At 43.1% G+C, this 23,128-nt stretch overlaps 1 protein-coding gene across 1 annotated transcript in view; it reads left to right on the top strand.

Annotated features, from left to right (window-relative positions):
- Positions 1-23,128, top strand: part of LOC126248800 (collagen alpha-1(XI) chain-like) — a 571,383-nt gene that overhangs the window by 233,447 nt on the left and 314,808 nt on the right. Inside the window, exon 2 of the mRNA XM_049950192.1 lies at positions 12,295-12,495. Within this exon, the coding sequence (XP_049806149.1) occupies positions 12,295-12,495 (201 nt within the window). The remainder of the gene's footprint in view (positions 1-12,294; positions 12,496-23,128) is intronic.

Raw genomic sequence — 23,128 nt, 5'->3', positions numbered from 1 at the left:
TGACCGATAGATATACATAGCGACAATCACCTCCACTTGTGGATCAGACCATTAATCGGATATCGGTAGGCACGTCCGCCGCATGCGATAGCTGGTAAAAGACTGCTGCTACTGCCTTACGAACTGCTTACTTGCGCTGCTCTTTTGGTTATCACTAACAGTATTTGCGTGCACACCCTGAGTATGTTTTAAGCCGGTTTTCTTTTGAATTTTTATTACTTATCATTAAGATACAGTAAATACACTCCTGGAAACTGAAATAAGAACACCGTGAATTCATTGTCCCAGGAAGGGGAAACTTTATTGACACATTCCTGGGGTCAGATACATCACATGATCACACTGACAGAACCACAGGCACATAGACACAGGCACCAGAGCATGCACAATGTAGGCACTAGTACAGTGTATATCCACCTTTCGCAGCAATGCAGGCTGCTATTCTCCCATGGAGACGATCGTAGAGATGCTGGATGTAGTCCTGTGGAACGGCTTGCCATGCCATTTCCACCTGGCGCCTCAGTTGGACCAGCGTTCGTGCTGGACGTGCAGACCGCGTGAGACGACGCTTCATCCGGTCCCAAACATGCTCAATGGGGGACAGATCCGGAGATCTTGCTGGCCAGGGTAGCTGACTTACACCTTCTAGAGCACGTTGGGTGGCACGGGATACATGCGGACGTGCATTGTCCTGTTGGAACAGCAAGTTCCCTTGCCGGTCTAGGAATGGTAGAACGATGGGTTCGATGACGGTTTGGATGTACCGTGCACTATTCAGTGTCCCCTCGACGATCACCAGTGGTGTACGGCCAGTGTAGGAGATCGCTCCCCACACCATGATGCCGGGTGTTGGCCCTGTGTGCCTCGGTCGTATGCAGTCCTGATTGTGGCGCTCACCTGCACGGCGCCAAAAACGCATACGACCATCATTGGCACCAAGGCAGAAGCGACTCTCATCGCTGAAGACGACACGTCTCCATTCGTCCCTCCATTCACGCCTGTCGCGACACCACTGGAGGCGGGCTGCACGATGTTGGGGCGTGAGCGGAAGACGGCCTAACGGTGTGCGGGACCGTAGCCCAGCTTCATGGAGACGGTTGCGAATGGTCCTCGCCGATACCCCAGGAGCAACAGTGTCCCTAATTTGCTGGGAAGTGGCGGTGCGGTCCCCTACGGCACTGCGTAGGATCCTACGGTCTTGGCGTGCATCCGTGCGTCGCTGCGGTCCGGTCCCAGGTCGACGGGCACGTGCACCTTCCGCCGACCACTGGCGACAACATCGATGTACTGTGGAGACCTCACGCCCCACGTGTTGAGCAATTCGGCGGTACGTCCACCCGGCCTCCCGCATGCTCACTATACGCCCTCGCTCAAAGTCCGTCAACTGCACATACGGTTCACGTCCACGCTGTCGCGGCATGCTACCAGTGTTAAAGACTGCGATGGAGCTCCGTATGCCACGGCAAACTGGCTGACACTGACGGCGGCGGTGCACAAATGCTGCGCAGCTAGCGCCATTCGACGGCCAACACCGCGGGTCCTGGTGTGTCCGCTGTGCCGTGCGTGTGATCATTGCTTGTACAGCCCTCTCGCAGTGTCCGGAGCAAGTATGGTGGGTCTGACACACCGGTGTCAATGTGTTCTTTTTTCCATTTCCAGGAGTGTAATTATTGTCAGATGTTGTGTGATTCTTCTATCTTAAGCGTACTATAATTTAGGAGAGTGTTACACCAGACGCGTTTCTCTTTTATTGACGATGTACATCAGTGATAGTTCTATAACTAAAGCATACACAATACGATTCTAGATTTCGATTCTTATCAGTTAAGAAGAGGTTTCGTTTATGAATGTGATGCAGAATTTACTTACGATGTTTATAACTACTTTACAAGTACTTTTTGAATTAATTTTTGAAGTAACAGGTTTTCCCTTCTTTGGTATCAGAGATTTTAATCGAAAAAAACGTGGTTTTACTTTCAGTCTTGGTGATTTTTTAGCCCCTGGGTAGTCGCTTTTTCTTTTGAAGCACTCGCCTTCGTTCCGCTTCACTTTAATTCACGTTGTCTCCATAGAAATTTTACTGTGGTGTCACCTCTTTTGCATTTAGCACTCTGCTTTTGTGTGTAACGCTCTTAAACTGCAGTAAATTTAAGATAAAAACGTATCAAAGTAATAACTGCTAAGGAAGGTGGCCGTCCAAGTGGAAATGTTGCTCTGCAAGGCAGAGCTGTTCATTTCACCAATTGGACCCTTTCTCCCATACAGAAACACTGAAAAATCCGGCTGCTACTACATTTATTAAGGAGGTAGTTTGTCAGGACTTTCGAAAACAAAAGAAGCTTTGTCTTAACGTCCCGTCGACAACGAGCTCACTGAAGAAGGAGCAGAAGCTCGACTAATGGAAGGAAATCGGCCCTGTCCTTTCACAGAAACTGTCCCAACATCTGCTTTACGTAATTTGGGGGAAATCGCGGAAAAACGAAATCTGATTGGCCGGACGAGGATTTGGAACGTCGTCCTTCCGAATGCGAGGCCCACGAGAAAGAAAGGCCGCGGAGTGTACGTCACAGCACGCCACACTGCAGGTCTTATTAGTGCCGGCAGCCGTCTTTGGGGGAGAGTGAGTAGCTATTACAGACAAATTTAATAATTCTTAGCTGCGTTTTTAAATACACGCAATGTCTTGATAGCACACAACAAAGTTAATATCTTAAGTGGGCACCTTTTCATTGACATATTGATTTTCCATGAGCTCTGCACAAAGCGAGGTGGCGCAGTGGTTAGCAAACTGGACTCGCATTCGGGAGGTTGACGGTTCAAACCCGCGTCTGGTGACCCTGATTTAGGTCATCCGTAATTTCCCTAAATCTCTCTAGATAACTGCTGGGATGGTCCCTTTGAAAGGGCACGGCCGACTTCCCCTCCCCGAAATCAACCAACCATGGATCCTGCACAGAGAGGAGTGTTCGCGAAGTATGACGGACAAGGCGACAAGTGTGACATCAAAAGTTTGTTACGCGCGCGGGGGGGGGGGGGGGCATTTTTATGGGCCCCTTCGGAATGAGTCCTGTGTGCTGCCCTATGCGCCACATCGCTCGGTACGACTTCCGATTAGCAGTCTGTGTAACTAACACGTGACTGGAATCAACTGGTCATCCAAACAAACATAATTTTTAGTGTGAATTGCATTTAGATTTATAAACTCTCACCTCAAGAGCGTTGAGGAGCCGAGTAGTAATGCCTTACAAAAACTGAAAATTATTGAAAAACTGTATTTATTAATCACCACGCGTATTAATTCTGTCGCTTTACAGTATGTACCTACTACCCATAAGGCGCTTAACTGAGAGAGAATAGTTTTGTATGCGATGTGTAGATACTATTCTGCTGTCAGGCAGTAAACGTTCAATTTCATACGAATACTTTCTGTATTCACATTTTAATGGATTTTTCGTTGGCTGGTAGCACGAGATAAGAAGACATCGCTAACTGAACGTAAAAGCTTTTAGAATCCAGTCATCTCGCATTTTGAGTCGCGAGACGAATAACTGCGAATAACGAGTCATCTTTTATTTTTTTCTGGTTCCTTAGTTGCTTCTATATTATTACTACTTCTTGGAGACGTGGTTGGTCTATGCAACTAAATAAAAGGCTTTTTATTTTATAATATTTACGGTTCTTTTATTTTTGTCTGCGACGGATCCTCAGCAGACCGTACTTCGTGTTACATGTATGCATGTAATAAATGTGTTTTCAGATATACCTTAACATAAATATGTTTCCAGATATTTATTAATATCTGGAAACACATTATACTACGTACATTCAACAAATATGTATTACAGACTATTGATGATGCTTCGCAGATAGAAGAAAGCGAAACGCATATGACATAAAAACAAATAGCATTTTATTTACTTGCATACAAGGACCACATCCAGGAAGACCATAATAATAAAAGGAAATAGTTTTGAGGTTTCATGACAGTTCTCGGTACACTTGCTATTTCTCCGTATTCATTACATGTCTGGGCGTTCTTCAAACTGATGCTGAATACATACATCAATCAGTGTGGTGGGTTGGGATGAGACTCAGTTTGCAAATATCAGATTTTTTATATTTTCTTTTCCAGGGGGGGGGGGGGGGGGGGAAGCTCCTCTCTCCTGTCCCTAAATGGGTACGCCTTCTATTCTCTTGGCGAACGAATAGAAAATTAAAGGAGCTAATTACATAAACCGAAATCTTTAAGTATTTGACACCGTTACTTAGCTTCAGAGTAAGTGGCACGTTCTTCTACTACCACAACAGCTAACTGGCCAAACATGAGGATTATATCCCTATAATATCCTTCACAGCTACACAATCATCTTGACCCTATGCCAATACTGCATCTATATCTGCCCCACTAAAGTTCTGTCACTCCCTCCAAATCCTTGTACCTAAAACACTCCTCATTTTCTGCATCCGCTTACCTCCCCACCACATGGATCTTTCCCCATCTCGTTAAATACCCATCTCTCCTCCTTCACTTTTAACACCTGTCAACATCTACACTATCCGCAAACTCGACTCCAACAACCATTTTATCTCCGCCCTAATTTTCACCTCGTGTAACGCTGCAGCACTTATACCTACACATTCCACCAAACCCACACACGCTCCATAACGACTCCCAACGAAACGCCAACGGACTCCCTCTCCCAGTTATGAAATTCGCACCGATATTTATCCATCCTATCAACTATAGATTTTTCCCACCTATCTCACCCCACAAAAGGGCTCCTCTTTCCTTTTCCATCTTCCTCTATCCTTTTCCGCTCCATACCACATCCCTGCCTACACCTCAATCCCTGCTCTCTTTCTGTCTTCCGACCATCCCCCCCATTCTTATCTCCATAGATTCAACCCAACATATTCCTATGCTTACACCCACATCCCGCACCCTGCAATCCACAATACCTAACACTTCCTTCAGGGCCTTGATAACCTCGCCTTTGAGAGCCCATAACAAACACACACACACACACACACACACACACACACAAACACCATTTCCCTCCGCTATATATTTTCTCTAGTGCAGGTCCACCAATTTTTAACGAAACTGTAGTGCTTCTTTTTATTATTTATTATTATTATTCACATTTGGAAACTACTGGACCGCACGATGTACAACAATGGGTATTTAAAGGGTTTTGTTTTGGCTTTTCTTGGTGCTCATATTAGTTCCTTTGTCCCATAACTGGCTTGTCTCCTTCTGTGTAAAGCTTTTTATGTCTTCTACATCAAGGTGTCTTGTTCCTGCTTTCTTCAGGTCTTCTTTTCCTGCTCCAATCCATTTTATTGTGTCAAGTTTATCTTTACGCCGAGTTCGTAGATTTCCACAACTTGCCTAGCTAATCTTATTGGTTCCATTCTTTCAACATTCTCATAGAATTTTAGTGTACCTTTTTTTATATCTAAGTACGTGATGGTACTAGAGGTCGGTCGTTTGGGACATCACTAAACTTCCTTAGGCTCATGTGCATTAGTTGAATTGTGTGTAAGGGATAAATTTATTTCATAAAAATGGCCCTCTACGCCAAAAGTGTTCATACTATCTGTTTGGGAAATAGTTACCATCATATCACCTTTTCTCGCCTTCCTGTTAATATTTCAATATTTTCTCTTCCCCGTACATCTTTTCACAAAAACTCCTTGTAATAACTCATTTCACATAACGTACAGAATACTTTATCCTTGATTTACCTTAGCGTGTTTCTCCTTACTTAATATTTTTCATTCCTGCAGTATATCTTTGATCGTTTGTTGATTCATCAATATTGCACTGCTTCATTAATAGACCTCCGTTTGTCGTGCGTAATACTATGTATCCAAAACTTGTCTTTTTCTTATGTATTGTCCACTTAGGTTCCTTCATCTCGCAGATACTTTTCCTGCCAACAAACATGGTTAGATACAAATCCACATAATATTAATTCGCCATTGGGATCATTTAGCTTCAGTTTCAGATTCCTACCTCGCTTCATCATATAATATCCCTAAATCGCTTAAAAAAATGGCTATGAGCACTATGGGAGTTAACAGCTGAGTTCATCAGTCCCCTAGAACTTAGAACTACTTAAACCTAACTAACCTAAGGACATCACACACATCCATGCCCGAGGCAGGATTCGAACCTGCGACCGTAGCGGTCGCGCGGTTCCAAACTGTAGCGCCTAGAACCGCTCGGCCACACCGGCCGGCTAAATCGCTTCATTATCGCCATAGTCTCAGTGCTCCTTCGGTATTGGCAGCCACTAATTCTCTCTTCTTCATCACGCATATCACGTGACGAAATAACTGCAACAATTTACATCAACAAAAATCATCATTATACCTACGCTTCACCTTGACTTCGGGTACTCGCCACCATTGGTTTACTCAACTATTCTATTTCATATGTCGTCCACACTGTCTCCACGAATTAAACCTACATTACCGGAGTTCTCCCCACACAGAAACCACTAACATGTAACCCCTAGTAAAATTAACACGGGTACACTATTCTATACCCTTTATACAAAGCTTAAACATATATGATAACGGATCACGAGGCAAGTTGGTACGTCTCTGAACATTTTACTACTCCGGTTTCTCCTTGAATTCAGAAGTACTTTCTCTTCGACTGCAAACATTATTTTTTCTTAATTGACTAGCAAACAACTTCGAATATGTCTGAATCTCTCATCGTTTTTAGCTCAAATTTTACGTTGTGGTACCCACACTAGTCTTCAGTTCATGTTATTATCTACACTGCACTCTTTCTTACTTTGTTATACAATCTAATCTAAATAGCTTCACCACCTACAAAACTAAAAATACTGCGCTTATGCAACAATTCAAATAGATTACCCCATGGGTCATCTTGTTCATCATTGTCTCTTTCTTCATGGCGAAGGCCTCTCCTCTTCTTCATACTTATAAACAGTAGAGCCGGATTACCTCTTCCTGTTGTTACGGTTGTGTCGCCACTTTCCACCTCGGTCTCAGATCCACTGTCCTTGTCCTTTTCTGGGTGTGTTAGCAACGCATCCATAAATCTGACTTCCGCTCGAGAGCACAATGCAACCCACATATATCGTCTATTTACTGTCAGAATTACACGTGGATATTCCTTTCCAACCTTCTTCATCATTTTCTGTATGCTTTTGCGGGATTACTCCCCCATTCTCTGATCGTAACCGCGGCTCTAGGGTGCCTTCCACGGTTCGTGCGGCTACCCCCGTCGGAGGTTCGAGTCCTCCCTCGGGGATGGGTGTGTGTGTTGTCCTTAGCGTAATTTAGTTTAAGTTAGATTAAGTAGTGTGTAAGCCTAGGGACCGATGACCTCAGCAGTTTGGTCCCACAGCACATACCACAAATTTCCATTTCGTAACCGCGGCGTGCGGCTAAAAATCCACTTAAATCAAATATATGGGAGACTGGACCACAATTCATAACCATATTATAGCTCGCATACTCCATTTCCTCGGTGTCCGATTCGCCCGAGTGACATATTCCCACTCTTCACAGTCGTCTTCATATTCGCTTTCGTCCTTTTTCTCACTATCACCCTCACAATTTTCTGTTGCCGCAACATTCTTTTCCGCAGTGTGCAACAGATCGTCGAGTACACTTGCTATTGCCTCTGCCTTTTTCGTCCATCATCATAGCTCACATAATCCATGATTGTAACTTTCTCTGCTTTTGTCTCTTCATTGACTGTTCATGGCTCCTCTTCGTGACCAAACACGCCTGTCTCGGTCTCTATGGCAATCGTAAAACCTGGCTATTCAAATTCCCTCTTTCTCGCTCTCTTCGAATCTTCTTTGAACTTTGAATGGATGTCTTGACCCTCAAATTTCACTGACGAGAACCTTTCCCAAAAATGTCGCACCACACGAAATCCATTCCCAAGATAACGTCTACACGAATTCGACCTAAACTCTTTCCGTTATGACTGCTCCTTTAAAAATATAATGGCTCCGTGCACCCTCATTATCTGCATGCTGAAAATAGGCCATACTTCTCTCGTACACATTTTATCCAGCACGGATACCTGATTCACTGAGTCTAAAATACATACTACCACATTTCTATTCATCTCTATATCAGTTATCGGATAGGACGTGTTCACATCATTATCAATTATGGGATCGGACATACTTCCTTCATTATCCTCTTCCCCTGACTGTGTTCACAGCTTGTCAAAATTAATGGCAAGTCTGTGTATTCCATGGGCATGTCTGGAACGCTCTCCGCTAGTGAGCTTCACATGGTGTCATTTTGGTTGTTATTTAGCTGTGAATTTGGGTTGTGGATCTCCACAGTTCCCACTCGATAGGAATGACCTCCATCATTTCTCCTACTGTCGTTCCGATACTCGTCTCGCCTGTTGCTTGGTAGCCAATGCTAACGTTTCGCATGGCTTTTCCATCATGCACCGTCAAGCCTAGGAGTGTGCTTGTCTCTGCAATTTTGATTGTCGAGTTCACGCCGTTCCGAGAGGGGGGGGGGGGGGGGGCGGACGGACCGTTCTGCACAAATCACATGGGCTCCTGCAATTCCATATCCCTATAGTATCCTAATTCCTGTGAAATTCCCTCAAATGCTTATACCGGGTGATCAAAAAGTCAGTGTAAATTTGAAAACTGAATAAATCACTGAATAATGTAGATAGAGAGGTAAAAATTGACACACATGCTTGGAATGACATGAGGTTTTATTAGAACCAAAAAAATACAAACGTTCAAAACATGTCCGACAGATGGCGCCTCATCTAATCAGAATAGCAATGATTAGCATAACAAAGTAAGACAAAGCAAAGATGATATTCTTTACAGGAAATGCTCAATATGTCCACCATCATTCCTCAACAATAGCTGTAGTCGAGGAATAATGTTGTGAACAGTACTGTAAGCATGTCCGAAGTTATGGTGAGGCATTGGCGTCGGATGTTGTCTTTCAGCATCCCTAGAGATGTCGGTCGATCACGATACACTTGCGACTTCAGGTAACCCCAAAGCCAATAATCGCACGGATTGAGGTCTGGGTACCTGGGAGGCCAAGCATGACGAAAGTGGCGGCTGAGCACACGATCACCACCTAACGACGCGCGCAAGAGATCTTTCACAAGTCTAGCAATACTTTGTTTTTTCTTTTTTTGGTTCTAATGAAACCCCACGTCATTCCAATCATGTGTGTCAATTTTACCTCTCTATCTACATTATTCCGTGGTTTATTAAGTTTTCAAATTTATACTGACTTTTTGATCACCCGGTATTTCCTTCACATTTCTTGCTGCAACTGTGTTTCTACACTGAATTCGGCATGGCAACTTTGCGATACAAATCCGTACCAGTTCCTGGTCGACCATACTGTGTGTCCGAATACTGTTTCCGACGGACCATTACCTTAAAGTACTGTACTATGTGTACAGTATGTTCAATACAGTACTGTACTATGCCTATAGTGCGTCCACATATTGTTCCCGACAGACCATTTCCTTAAAGTACTATACTTGGTTCTAGTACCTTGGAAACTCCAATAAGTGGACGAGTTACATCACCTTGGATACTTGCACTATGTGCTAGCGCAGGAGAGCCAAAGTGGGTTTTATGTTACGTTTTTAATAACCTCATTTTTACGTGAATGCTACTGTGATACATTTTATACAGGTCTTGAGCAGAATAAGTTGATTACCAAATAAAAAATATAGAGTTCAGTTTAAAAAAGACGTAGAGAAAGACGGAAATGGCTCTGAGCACTATGGGACTCAACTGCTGTGGTCATAAGTCCCCTAGAACTTAGAACTACTTAAACCTAACTAACCTAAGGACATCACACACATCCATGCCCGAGGCAGGATTCGAACCTGCGACCGCAGCGGTCGTGCGGTTCCAGACTGTAGCGCCTTTAACCGCTCGGCCACTCCGGCCGGCAGAAAGACGGAGAAAAGTAGCCAATCTAAAGGAAAACGAGTTTTTACCAAACCATGGTAACTAAAAATAGCTTCCTGCTTACTGATTTTGAATGTAGATATCACACACACCACATATCTTTAAGTGGAAAAGGAAATAATGTATAGAAACTAAATGTATTTTTCTGAAGACTTACATAGTGGTCACTTTTTCCTATCTAAGGGGTTAATGTAGCAAGTGTCATTGCAAAAATTCCAGTGTCTGTTGTTCTGAATTCCGCATGGATTTTCGAGGCATCGTGATGTCCAAGTTTCTGAAATAATACCAGGCGGCTTGCAGCAGCCCATTTTCAATCGGATTTTGCCTTACACCAAATAGAACGGAAAAGTTTTAAATAATATGAATTAATTAACTCAAAATCGTCACAAAGGGATAAAGCGACGGATGATATCTTTGTATATGGCTCTGAGCACTATGGGACTTAACTTCTGAGGTCATCAGTCCCATATAACTTAGAACTACTTAAACCTAACTAACCGTGGCAGGATTCGAACCTGCGACCGTAGCGGTCGTGCAGTTCCAGACTGTAGAGCCTAGAACCGCTCGGCCACACGCCGGCTATCTTTGTATATAAAAGGGTTAGAAGTCAATGCGATCTGTAGCACTATGTATGATAAATGGAAAGTAACTAACTGTTATTGGGGTAAGATCCTTGGCCACTTTTTCCGACGAGTAGTATGGCTATTTTTCCCCCATCGGGCACGTTGTCGGTATTAACGGTTCACAGATGAACCTATGAAACCGAAAGAAACAAAAAGAAATTGAATTTCTCGTCCAAAAGACGCTGTTCCGAAGTATTACTCTACGTATAAGTGAAGTAACAAGAATAATATAAACTAATTACCTTACCTCAGACGACAAAAAAACAGAAACGTTTTTACTATAAAATATCGGAACGAGCTGCCTCTATAAAACTGACTGACAACAAGAGTAGAGTACACTAGAACTATTCCGACCGCACAGCAGGCACTGTTCAGAGCAAAATATAGTGAAGGGTCGCTTTTGCTGCCGTGAGTACTTCACCCGACCTTCCCGTACTGCTGTTCGTATCTTCGTAACGAACGAAGTTGCAAGAAAGGTAATCGTACTGGTTAATATCCTGCTGGTAGGCAAACAACATTTGTTTGATATACTGTTAGTCATGTTTATATTGCATCTGCGTCTACATTTATACTCCGCAAACCACCCAGCTGTGTGTGGCGGAGGGCACTTTACGTGCCAATGTCTGTTCCAGTCGCGTATGGTTCGCGGGAAGAACGACTGCCGGAAAGCCTCCGTGCGCGCTCGAATCTCTCTAATTTTACATTCGTGATCTCCTCAGGAGGTATAAGTAAGGGGAAGCAATATATTCGATACCTCATCCAGAAACGCACCCTCTCGATACCTGGACAGCAAGCTTCACCGCGATCCAGAGCGCCTCTCTTGCAGAGTCTGCCACTTGAGTTTGCTAAACATCTCCGTAACGCTATCACGCTTACCAAATGACGAAACGCGCCGCTCTTCTTTGGATCTTCTGTATCTCCTCTGTCAACTCGACCTGGTACGGATCCCACACTGATGAGTAATACTCAAGTATAGGTCGAACGAGTGTTTTGTAAGCCACCTCCTTTGTTGATGGACTACATTTTCTAAGGACTCTCCCAATGAATCTCAACCTGGCACCCGCCTTACCAACAATTAATTTTGTATGATCATTCCACTTCAAATCGTTCCGTACGCATACTCCCAGATATTTTACAGAAGTAACTGCTACCAGTGTTTGTTCCCCTATAATATAATCATACAACAAAGGATCCTTCTTTCTATGTATTCGCAATACATTACATTTGTCTATGTTAAGTGTCAGTTGCCACTCCCTGCACCAAGTGCCTATCAGCTGCAGATCTTCCTGCATTTCGTTGCAATTTTCTAATGCTGCAACTTCTCTGTGTACTACAGCATCATCCGCGAGAAGCCGTATGGAACTTCGCTTTCATGCCTGTATGTCTGTTAGGCACAAATTTTGCGATTGATTTTAAGCTAAATTCTAGCGGACGGGCACGGCTGAGCAAAGTGAGGGAGGAACAGAAGGTGTTCTCTCTTGCCTGTCTAAAACGTAGTATATTAAAAATTCATTTTTATTTAAACAATTATTTTATTTTCCTTCTGGACAAAATGTCATTGAGAGGCAAGATAAACTGTATACTGTATACTGTGAGGTACATATGCATCACACAATGTGCTTTAGCGAAATTATTGTATGTAGTTATAGACGTGACGAATGTTACAGGGAAAAGCGTGTTGTGTGTTGCAGGAGATGGTGTGGTGGACGTGCTGGAGGCGGCGCTGTTGAGCGCTCTGCCGCGGGGCGTCAACCGCACGGAGGGCAGGTGCCCGGGGGCGGCAGCCTACCACATCAGCAAGCACGCGCTCAGCAGCGTCCACACCGCAGACCTCTTCCCGGAAGGTTTCCCCAAGGACTTCTCCATCCTCATGACCACACGCCTGCAGCCCGGTGAGTCTCACTCTCCTAAATGTTCGCAATTTTTCCTAATAACGCGCCTATTTCGCGCAGTGCAACGACCGACTAAACACACGTACACACACGTCACGGTTATATGCCCCTGTGTCCACAGAGGACAACTGTTACTAATATAGTACGACAAATGTTTCACTTCAGGAACCCCGTGTACTGCGCGCTAAAGCCATCCCTGTACTAGGCGTATATTCAACCTTATTGCCCAGCCGTCTTTTCTGTTTCACCTGCACTGCTTAATTTGATCGTTTTTCCCATTCGTCTGATAAGAGTGTCTGAAGACGTTTTCTTATTTATCGAAGAAACCTAAAATAAATTTCTCAAAACAGTGTTTCTTTCTGGATAGCTACACGTATGATTCTCATTTTTTTCATTACTGCACGGACATCCCATCTTTCGCCGAATTCCTTCTCGGCTCATATCGAAAACATAGAGGATAATTCAGCGTATTATGCATCTATCGACACGGATCTGCACATATAACGTACTGGTTAAGGCGCTGTATTCACGTGCGGGAAGTGCAAGGCTTAAAATCCCGTCCAAATGTCCTAACTTAGATTTTCCGTAGATATCATAAATCGCTTAAGTTGAAGACAGAAAAGGTTACTTTGGAAAGATTGCTCGTATGTCCTGCACAATACACCTCCGACCACTAATGATCACGTCGTCAACGGTACGTTAAATGAAGACAGAGCACAGAGCCATACTTGGATCGAATCTGGTACCCACCCCCTCTCTTTTTCCCCATATAAATCATAATCATACAATTTCTAGTACATCGTGGATGTGATATCGAAAATGGCTAAAGGAAGGAACATCTCAAACGGATCGAGGAGGCTACTAAACATAAAGAGGGAGTTTCAAGAAGATGATAATAGAACAAGATTATATTGAAATGTCTTCCAGGAGATATGAGAACAATCAGTGCAAATATGATAAGTGGAATAACTATAAACAAGAATACGAAGAAGACAGCACATTTCATCAGTAAGATAGAAACAGGAGAATAATTAGAAATAGAGACAATTGTAGAAGCATTCCAAATCTTCTTGAAATGTTCACATCGTGCAAGAGATGAGTTAGAAACAGACATGGTCAATAACGAATATAGAGTCATGCTAGAAATTATGTAGAATGAGATATAGAGATATACAAAGCCATTCCCGTTGTGAGGAAAGGAAAATGCAGCTGGAAATGACGGTATTTCAATATGACCAAAGCCGGAGGAAAAGTAATCCTTGACAACATCTTCTATAGCGTAAAAGAATTTCTGTTACTGTAAGGTGTAAAAGGTGGGGGGTAGGACTTACTAACGTCCAGAATGTAGCCACATGCTCAAATCGATCCGCGATGAGAATCTAAAATGACTCGTTTCACATCATTAAGATGTATCGTGCAAAATGATCCATGTAACTTGAAACAACCAAACTAACTACAAAAGGAACTTGTAAAACTCTCTGCAGAATGTCTCCTGAGGAAGACAGTTTGACGTCACGAGAAAGGAGACATAAAAAAGTGTAGACATTTTACCCTCCTGCCAGTAAATCTTGAGATATTAGCTACAATTGTCGCCAACCACATAATGAAAACACATTACATGTTAATCGGAAATAGGATCAAGCTGGCTTTAGAAGTGTGTGTTCAATGGATTATATGCAAGCCATCAACGAAATAATAGGACAGATAATTGAATATAAATGATCACTTTGTCTGGGATTTATAATTTTAGATAAAGCTTTTGACTCAGAGCGAATAAAATCTGTACTAACAGGTCTAGAGAAACAAGGCTACTCTGAAGTATACATTCCTTAAACTGGAAATAGGAAGGCTGAATGCGAGTTAACGAAATATTCTCAACCACCTTCGTCTTGAGGATGACATCCTACTGCTTGTTCTAGTGCAAATAAAATTCGACAAAGAAACGAAGAAGTTGATACAGCAAGTTTGAAAGTAAGCTTGAATGTTAATTTAACAAAATTAATCAGTGTGTAACCAAGATATGGAAAATAAAATAGTATAAATGAGGAAAGAATTCCCAGAATCAGTTGATGCGTTCTTGTATTTACGGCTGTTGAAGACGACAACCGTATGAGAAGCACAAGAAACAAATTGGAGAGTAAAAATGGCCTGAAATTTTCAGAATCAAGCTCTCACTGTGTCTGAGAAAGAAGATTTACAAAGTCTGTAGAAGGTATGTATCCAACAGTGGTTGTCAAACGTCTGAAAATGATCGACTTAAAGGCATAAAATACTGAATTTTGTGAACAAAAATCGTAAATATGTTCATTCGTATACGCACTGTTATAATATGAAAGGGTTTTGTGACATTCAAAAGATAAATGTAGAAAAAATATAATTAGTTCAACTGATTGTGAATTGTGAAGGAAGAGTGTGTGAATCATATTGAAAAACAGCTTGAACGGGACTGAGAAATGTGGTGAAGGGAAGTCCGGCACAAAACGTGACTCTCGGTGGGAAAGCAAATGGAAGTTTGAAAGAAAAAAACAATTGTAAAAGTGGCTCATTATTATACGCAAATCAAAAAAGTTTTGCATCACTCCGGTTCCCAGAACTCCTGAAGATAGACATTGACTGTGGATATTGTATCAGAAATGTCACTAAACCCGCCCAAAGATGTGAACAACAATGCATGAGCAGCGCCTATTAGTCGGAGGGTGTCCGACAGCCGATCAGTTCCAGTTATTCCACCAGGAAGGAGATACACGGATCGTGTTGTCTGTAGTTCAACCGTGCCTAGACGGTCAATACCACAGTTCGATCGCGTCCGCATTATTACTTTGTGCCAGGAAGGGCTCTCAACAAGGGAAGTGACCAGGCGTCTCGGAGTGAACCAAAGTGATGTTGTTCGGACATGGAGGAAATACAGAGAGACAGGAACTGTCGATGACGTGCCTCGCTCAGGCCGCCCAAGGGCTACTACTGCAGTGAATGACCGCTACCTACGGACTATACCTCGAAGGAACCCTGACAGCAACGCCACGATCTTGAATAATACTTTTCGTGTAGCCACAGGACGTCGTGTTACGACTCAAACTGTGCGCAGTAGGCTGCATGATGCGCAACTTCACTCCCGACGTCCATGGCGCCATCTTTGCAACGACGACACCATGTAGCGCGGTGCAGATGGGCCCAACAACTTGCCGAATGGACAGCTCAGGATTGGCATCAAGTTCTCTTCACCGATAAGAGTCGCATATGCCTTCAACCAGACGTGTTTGGAGGCAACCCGGTCAGGCTGAACGCCTTAGACACACTGTCCAGCGAGTGTAGCAAGATGGAGGTTCCCTAATGTTTCGGTGTGGCATTATTTGGGGCCGACGTTCGCCGCAGGTGGTCATGGAAGGCGCCGTAAGGGCTGTGCGATACGTGATTACCATCCTCCGACCGATAGTGCAACCATATCGGCAGCATATTGGCGAGGCATTCGTCTTCATGGACGACACTTCGCGCCCCCATCGTGCACTTCTTGTGACTGACGTCCTTCAGTATAACGACATCGCTTGACTAGAGTGACCAGCATGTTCTCCAGACATGAACCCTATCGAACATGCCTGGGATAGACTGAAACGGGCTGTTTATGGACGACGTGACCCACCAACCACTCTGAGGGATCTACGCCGAATCGTCGTTAAGGAGTGGAACGATCTGGACCAACAGTGCCTTGATGAACTTGTGGATAGTATGCCACGACGAATACAGGTATACATCAATGGAAGAGGACGTGCTACTGGGTATTAGAGGTACCAGTGTGTACAGCAATCTCGACCACCACCTCTGAAGGTCTCGTTGTATTGTGGTTTCCATGAGCAATAAAGAGGGCGGAAATGATGTTTATGTTGATCTCTGTCCCAATTTTCTCTACAGGTTCCGGAGCTCTCGGAACCTAGGTGATGTAAAACTTTTTTTTTTATGTGTGTAGAAGAGCTATTGTTGAAAATGCTCCAGATGTTTATCAGAGGCTGGCAACTGATACAATTCTCTCCAGATGCACTGCTGGAGAGACTCAAAATGCAAATGAGTGTCTACATAGTATAATCTGACAAAAGTGTCCAAAGAATGTATTTATATCAAAAAGAAAAGTAGAACTAGCACTGACAGAAGCCGTTTCACAGTTCAATCAAGTGTGCTATCTGACAGAAGCAGCAAGAACAACAGAGACCACTCCACTGCCAGCAATAAGGATTTGAAGGAGTGAAATCAAAGACGAGCGAAGAAGAAAGCAAAAGGCCAAACGGTTTCTAGAATCTGAAAAAGAAAGACGACATGCATCAAGATTGATGGCCATACAAGCTGAGGAAGCTCAGAAAAGAACAAATTACAGTCCAGGTGAGCTCAGAAAAGAACAAATTACAGTCCAGGTGGACTTAAGTGCAAAGTGATTCTGTTGTGTAACTTTAACTGCATGTCTCTCTAATTTGTGAAATGTAACATTCATATATAAGTTTTTCATAGTAAATGTTCCCTAAATTTAATGAAAGTTTTAGAGATAGCTCCAACTATCAGTAGTAACAGTCTCGAGTATAATTTTGAAAAAAAAAAGTTTAGAAAAGAAAAAATTGATATGTGAATATCTGGATTATTTCAATAAAAAGGTTTAGAACTTTGAAAATTAATCTTAGTGACGCTGTAAAAGATATCCACTAAAACTTACGCAAATCTGTTTGTCTATATTACTAAATTCAGTGTAAAATTTTTCAAGCTCATTGAAGTAAATGTCCTGTATAAAAGAAGATTTTAAAAAAACCCTTCAAAATAAAATAAAATAATAATTTCTTATAAACGGTTGGATAGATTGAGTTGTAACTTTGTAGCTATATTTATCAATATGCACAAATTATATGTTGAAAATTTGAGACCAGTTGATTAATTAGGAAAAAGTTTCATTTTTTACTAGACTATCCCCGTAAGTTGTGATTTGCACTGCAGTTGACTCTTGCTACGCCAGCCATTAGTTGTATTACAGTACCTACAACTACAACTACTGATACAATTCAAACTCGCACTCCACCTACAACGACAACTCTAGCGGTTGTTGCTAATGATGTTTGATGATGATGTTTGGTTTGTGGAGCGCTCAACTGTGCGGTTATCAGCACCCGTACAAATTCCCAAAGTTTGCTCAGTCCAATCTCGCCACTTTCATGAATGATGATGACAACACAAACACCCAACCATTCAAAGCAGGTGAAAATCCGTGACCCCGACGGGAATCGAACCCGAGACTCCGTGCTCGGGAAACGAGAACGCGACCGCGAGACCACGAGCTGCGGATGCTGTTGCTAATGATACTAATATTACTATTACTGTTGGCTATTATTGTGAGCTAAATATTCTATGATGACTCCTAGTTGTCATGCTAAGCACTAGTGCCTGCACAATAATGACGCTGGAATGAACGGGAAAGTGTCGTCGTTGAGTGATACTAGAAGGATACAGGGTGGCTAAGCCAGATTTTTTTCTTTTTTTGTGTGTGTTACGTGGCAGCTTGCTAAAAATGTATGTTAATGAAGACGAGCAGGAAAAACGATTGTGTAACGTTCGACTACAGTATTAGTAGTGTGCTGTTTGAAGTAGTGACGTCGACCTAACATCTAAGCGCATCGTTGCAAAACGGTATGAAATGGCACGAGCACATAAGGTCAGTAGTAGGTACGGTGAATGGTTGACTTCTGTTCCTTGGGAGAATTCTTCGTAAATGTGACTGATCTATAAAGGAGCCCACATATACAGCAGTTGTGCAACCCATTCTTGAGTAGTGCTCGAGTGTTTCGGATCCCCATCAGATCTGATTAAAGGAAGTAATCGAAGCATTTCAGATGCGTGGTGCTAGATTTCACACCGGAAGGTTCGATCAACATGCGAGTATTTACGAAAACGCTTCGTGAACTCAAATGGGAATCCCTGGAGAACGACGTTCCTTTCGAGTAACACTCTTGCCAAAGTTTAGAGAACCAGCATTTGCGACTAACTGCAGAACGATTCTACTACCACTACATCTACATCTACATTCATACTCCGCAAGCCACCCAACGGTGTGTGGCGGAGGGCACTTTACGTGCCACTGTTATTATCTCCCTTTCCTGTTCCAGTCGCGTATGGTTCGCGGGAAGAACGACTGTCTGAAAGCCTCCGTGCGCGCTCTAATCTCTCTAATTTTACATTCGTGATCTCCTCGGGAGGTATAAGTAGGGGGAAGCAATATACTCGATACCTCATCCAGAAACGCACCCTCTCGAAACCTGGCGAGCAAGCTACACCGCGATGCAGAGCGCCTCTCTTGCAGAGTCTGCCACTTGAGTTTATTAAACATCTCCGTAACGCTATCACGATTACCAAATAACCCTGTGACGAAACGCGCCGCTCTTCTTTGGATCTTCTCTATCTCCTCCGTCAACCCGATCTGGTACGGATCCTACACTGATGAGCAATACTCAAGTATAGGTCGAACGAGTGTTTTGTAAGCCACCTCCTTTGTTGCTGGACTACATTTTCTAAGCACTCTCCCAATGAATCTCAACCTGGTACCCGCCTTACCAACAATTAATTTTATATGATCATTCCACTTCAAATCGTTCCGCACGCATACTCCCAGATATTTCACAGAAGTAACTGCTACCAGTGTTTGTTCCGCTATCATATAATCATACAATAAAGGATCCTTCTTTCTATGCACTCGCAATACATTACATTTGTCTATGTTAAGGGACAGTTGCCACTCCCTGCACCAAGTGCCTATCCGCTGCAGATCTTCCTGCATTTCGCTACAATTTTCTAATGCTGCAACTTCTCTGTATACTACAGCATCATCCGCGAAAAGCCGCATGGAACTTCCGACACTATCTACTAGGTCATTTATATATATCGTGAAAAGCAATGGTCCCATAACACTCCCCTGTGGCACGCCAGAGGTTACCTTAACGTCTGTAGACGTCTCTCCATTGATAACAACATGCTGTGTTCTGTTTGCTAAAAAATCTTCAATCCAGCCACACAGCTGGTCTGATATTCCGTAGGCTCTTACTTTGTTTATCAGGCGACAGTGCGGAACTGTATCGAACGCCTTCCGGAAGTCAAGAAAAATAGCATCTACCTGGGAGCCTGTATCAATATTTTCTGGGTCTCATGAACAAATAACGCAAGTTGGGTCTCACACGATCGCTGTTTCCGGAATCCATGTTGATTCCTACATAGTAGATTCTGGGTTTCCAAAAACGACATGATACTCGAGCAAAAAACATGTTCTAAAATTCTACAACAGATCGACGTCAGAGATATAGGTCTATAGTTTTGCGCATCTGCTCGACGACCCTTCTTGAAGACTGGGACTACCTGTGCTCTTTTCCAATCATTTGGAACCCTCCGTTCCTATAGAGACTTGCGGTACACGGCTGTTAGAAGGGGGGCAAGTTCTTTCGCGTACTCTGTGTAGAATCGAATTGGTATCCCGTCAGGTCCAGTGGACTTTCCTCTGTTGAGTGATTCCAGTTGCTTTTCTATTCCTTGGACACTTATTTCGATGTCAGCCATTTTTTCGTTTGTGCGAGGATTTAGAGAAGGAACTGCAGTGCGGTCTTCCTCTGTGAAACAGCTTTGGAAAAAGGTGTTTAGTATTTCAGCTTTACGCGTGTCATCCTCTGTTTCAATGCCATCATCATCCCGGAGTGTCTGGATATGCTGTTTCGAGCCACTTACTGATTTAACGTAAGACCAGAACTTCCTAGGATTTTCTGTCAAGTCTGTACATAGAATTTTACTTTCGAATTCACTGAACGCTTCTCGCATAGCCCTCCTTACGCTAACTTTGACATCGCTTAGCTTCTGTTTGAGAGGTTTTGGCTGCGTTTAAACTTGGAGTGAAGCTCTCTTTGCTTTCGCAGTAGTTTCCTAACGTTGTTGTTGTACCACGGTGGGTTTTTCCCGTCCCTCACAGTTTTACTCGGCACGTACCTGTCTAAAACGCATTTTACGATTGCCTTGAACTTTTTCCATAAACACTCAACATTGTCAGTGTCGGAACAGAAACATCTCGCGTAAGGAGGGCGAGGACAAGATAAAAGAAATTACGGCTCGTACAGTGGCGCATAGACAGTCTACGAGTTGCATAGTATTCGCAACACCGTTTTACAGCCATCCAGGAAATATTTATTTTGTTATAGACCTAGTCATGGATTACAAAAAAAATTATCAATCAGGTAATTAATTTAGGTCATTGTGACCATTTCCACACGTAAAAGAATAGCATGAAAAGGTAGCTTGATGTACAATGGCTCTAAATTACATAAAATATAGAATCTGAAATCGTTATTAGCAAGCATGACAGCATTCCCGTACCTGAGTTAATTCAGTACATTAATTATGTAAAGTAATTGATTCAATCAGGGACGAAAATTCTATTATTTTTGATAATAATGATTTCAGAATCTATATTTTATTTAATTTGGAGACAATGAACGTCAAGCTTGAATCTTTTTTTCCCGTCTGAAGATGGACATAGCTGGTCGAAATGAACAATATTATTAAAAAAAATATTTGTGACCCATGAGTGGATTTATAACAAAATACATAGACACTCGTTTTTCCCAGCTAAATTTTCGAGTGTAACAGGAAAGGAAATGACTAATCACGGTAAAAGGTACCCTTCGCCATGCAACGTATGGTGACTTGCGGAGTATGTATGTAGATGCAGCTGTAGAAAATGTTGCATAAATATTCTCTGCCTCGTGATGACTGGGTGTTGTGTGATGTCCTTAGGTTAGTTAGGTTTAAGTAGTTCTAAGTTCTAAGGGACTGATGACCATAGATGTTAAGTCCCATAGTGCTCAGAGCCATTTGAACCATTGTTGCATAAATACAATTGCTTCTGTTTATTGCTTTTAGAAAGGAACGCAGAGTATTGTTTTGTGTATGGTTTAAGGTACAGTAGAACATCAGAGAGAGAGATGTTCACAGCATATATGAAAGCTGTGTTAACAGCTAAAAATGTCTTCTTATACACGATGGATATACCGCATTTCCTAGCTGCGCGTGGTAACGCTGTATATTCCAGTTGTTATAATTAAAACTCACTCAGTTGGATAGCCTTACCGTCTGGGAGCAACAACACTTACTCATCCAAGTAGGCAGTATATTGCCCAGCGAGACCATGACCTCAGAAAACGGTTGTCAACACGAAGCTTTACCGAAAATAGCTTCTTGATAACTAAAATAAAGGAGGAATTGTTTGAAAAGGTTTATATCTCTCATATTCAGTAAGGTCTCCGGTTAATAAGACCCCTTGAAAGTCGGTGAAACGTTCAAGAAATGGCATAATGCTAGTACAGATAGAAGGATGCCGTCAGGTCACGCAGATACAGAACATAAAAATATTGGGTGAGCATACAGGGTGATCAAAAACAGTCTGAAAATCTTGTAAGGGTGTTGCAGGGTAAGCTGTGCTGATAAATAATTGTATAGAAAAGAATTCGATACGTTGCGCCGTTTCCAAGCTAATTAGCATTGAAATTAGTCATCAGGCCGTTGCGCACATAAATTCAAGCGGCCCGCCAGATGCACTTTGTGCCAGTTGTTCTCATAGCTTAGACGATAGCGCACTAGACTGCTTAGCCTTTATCGGGCTCGATCCTTACTAGCGTCTCATGTCCAGTTTTTGTATCCCTCCCTTGTTCGGTTTTAGTAAACCAAATGTTGGATACGTATGGCGACACTGTCTCTGGCGGGCCGCTTGAATTTGCGCACGCAACAGCCTCACTGGCTAACTTCAATGCTAATTAACTCGGAAGCGGCGCAATGTGTCGAACTTTTTTCTTAACAATTATTTCTCATTAAAAAACAATCCTGTAACGCCTTTACAAGCTTTTCAGGCTGTTTCTGACCACCTGTATATTAAACATAGACTTCAATATAGTCTGAGCTATACACTATGTGATCAAAAGTATCCGGACACCTGGCTGAAAATGACTTACAAGTTCGTGGCACCCTCCATCGGTAATGCTGGAATTCAGTATGGTACTGGCTCACTCTTAACCTTTATAACAGCTTCCACTCTTGCAGGCATACGTTCAATCATGTGCTTGAAGGTTTCTTGGGGAATGGCAGCCCATTCTTCACGGAGTGTCGCACTGAGGAGAGGTATCGATGTCAGTCGGTGAGGCCTGGCACGAAGTTGGCGTTCCAAAACATCCCAAAGGTGTTCTATAGGATTTAGGTCAGGACTCTGTGCAGGCCAGTCAATTACAGAGATGTTATAGTCGTGTAACCACTCCGCCATGGGCCGTGCATTATCAACAGGTGTTCGATCGTGTTGAAAGATGCAGTGGCCATCCCCGAACTGCTCTTCAACAGTGGAAAGGAAGGTGCTTAAAACATCAACGTAGGCCTGTGCTGTGATAGTGCTACGCAAAACAACAAGGGGTGCAAGCCCCCTCCATGGAAAACACGACCACACCATAACACCACCGCCTCCGAATATTATTGTTGGCACTACACACGCTGGCAGATGAATTCACCGGGAATTCGCCATAAGCCGGCGCCGGGACCGAGCGGTTCTAGGCACTTCAGTCCGGAACCACACGGCTGCTACGATCGCAGGTTC

This window comes from Schistocerca nitens, chromosome 3, assembly GCF_023898315.1.
Source record: "Schistocerca nitens isolate TAMUIC-IGC-003100 chromosome 3, iqSchNite1.1, whole genome shotgun sequence".
Classification (NCBI taxonomy): domain Eukaryota; kingdom Metazoa; phylum Arthropoda; class Insecta; order Orthoptera; family Acrididae; genus Schistocerca; species Schistocerca nitens.
The sequence above is the reverse complement of the archived record's forward strand: the minus strand, read 5'-3'. Positions and strand labels throughout refer to the sequence as shown.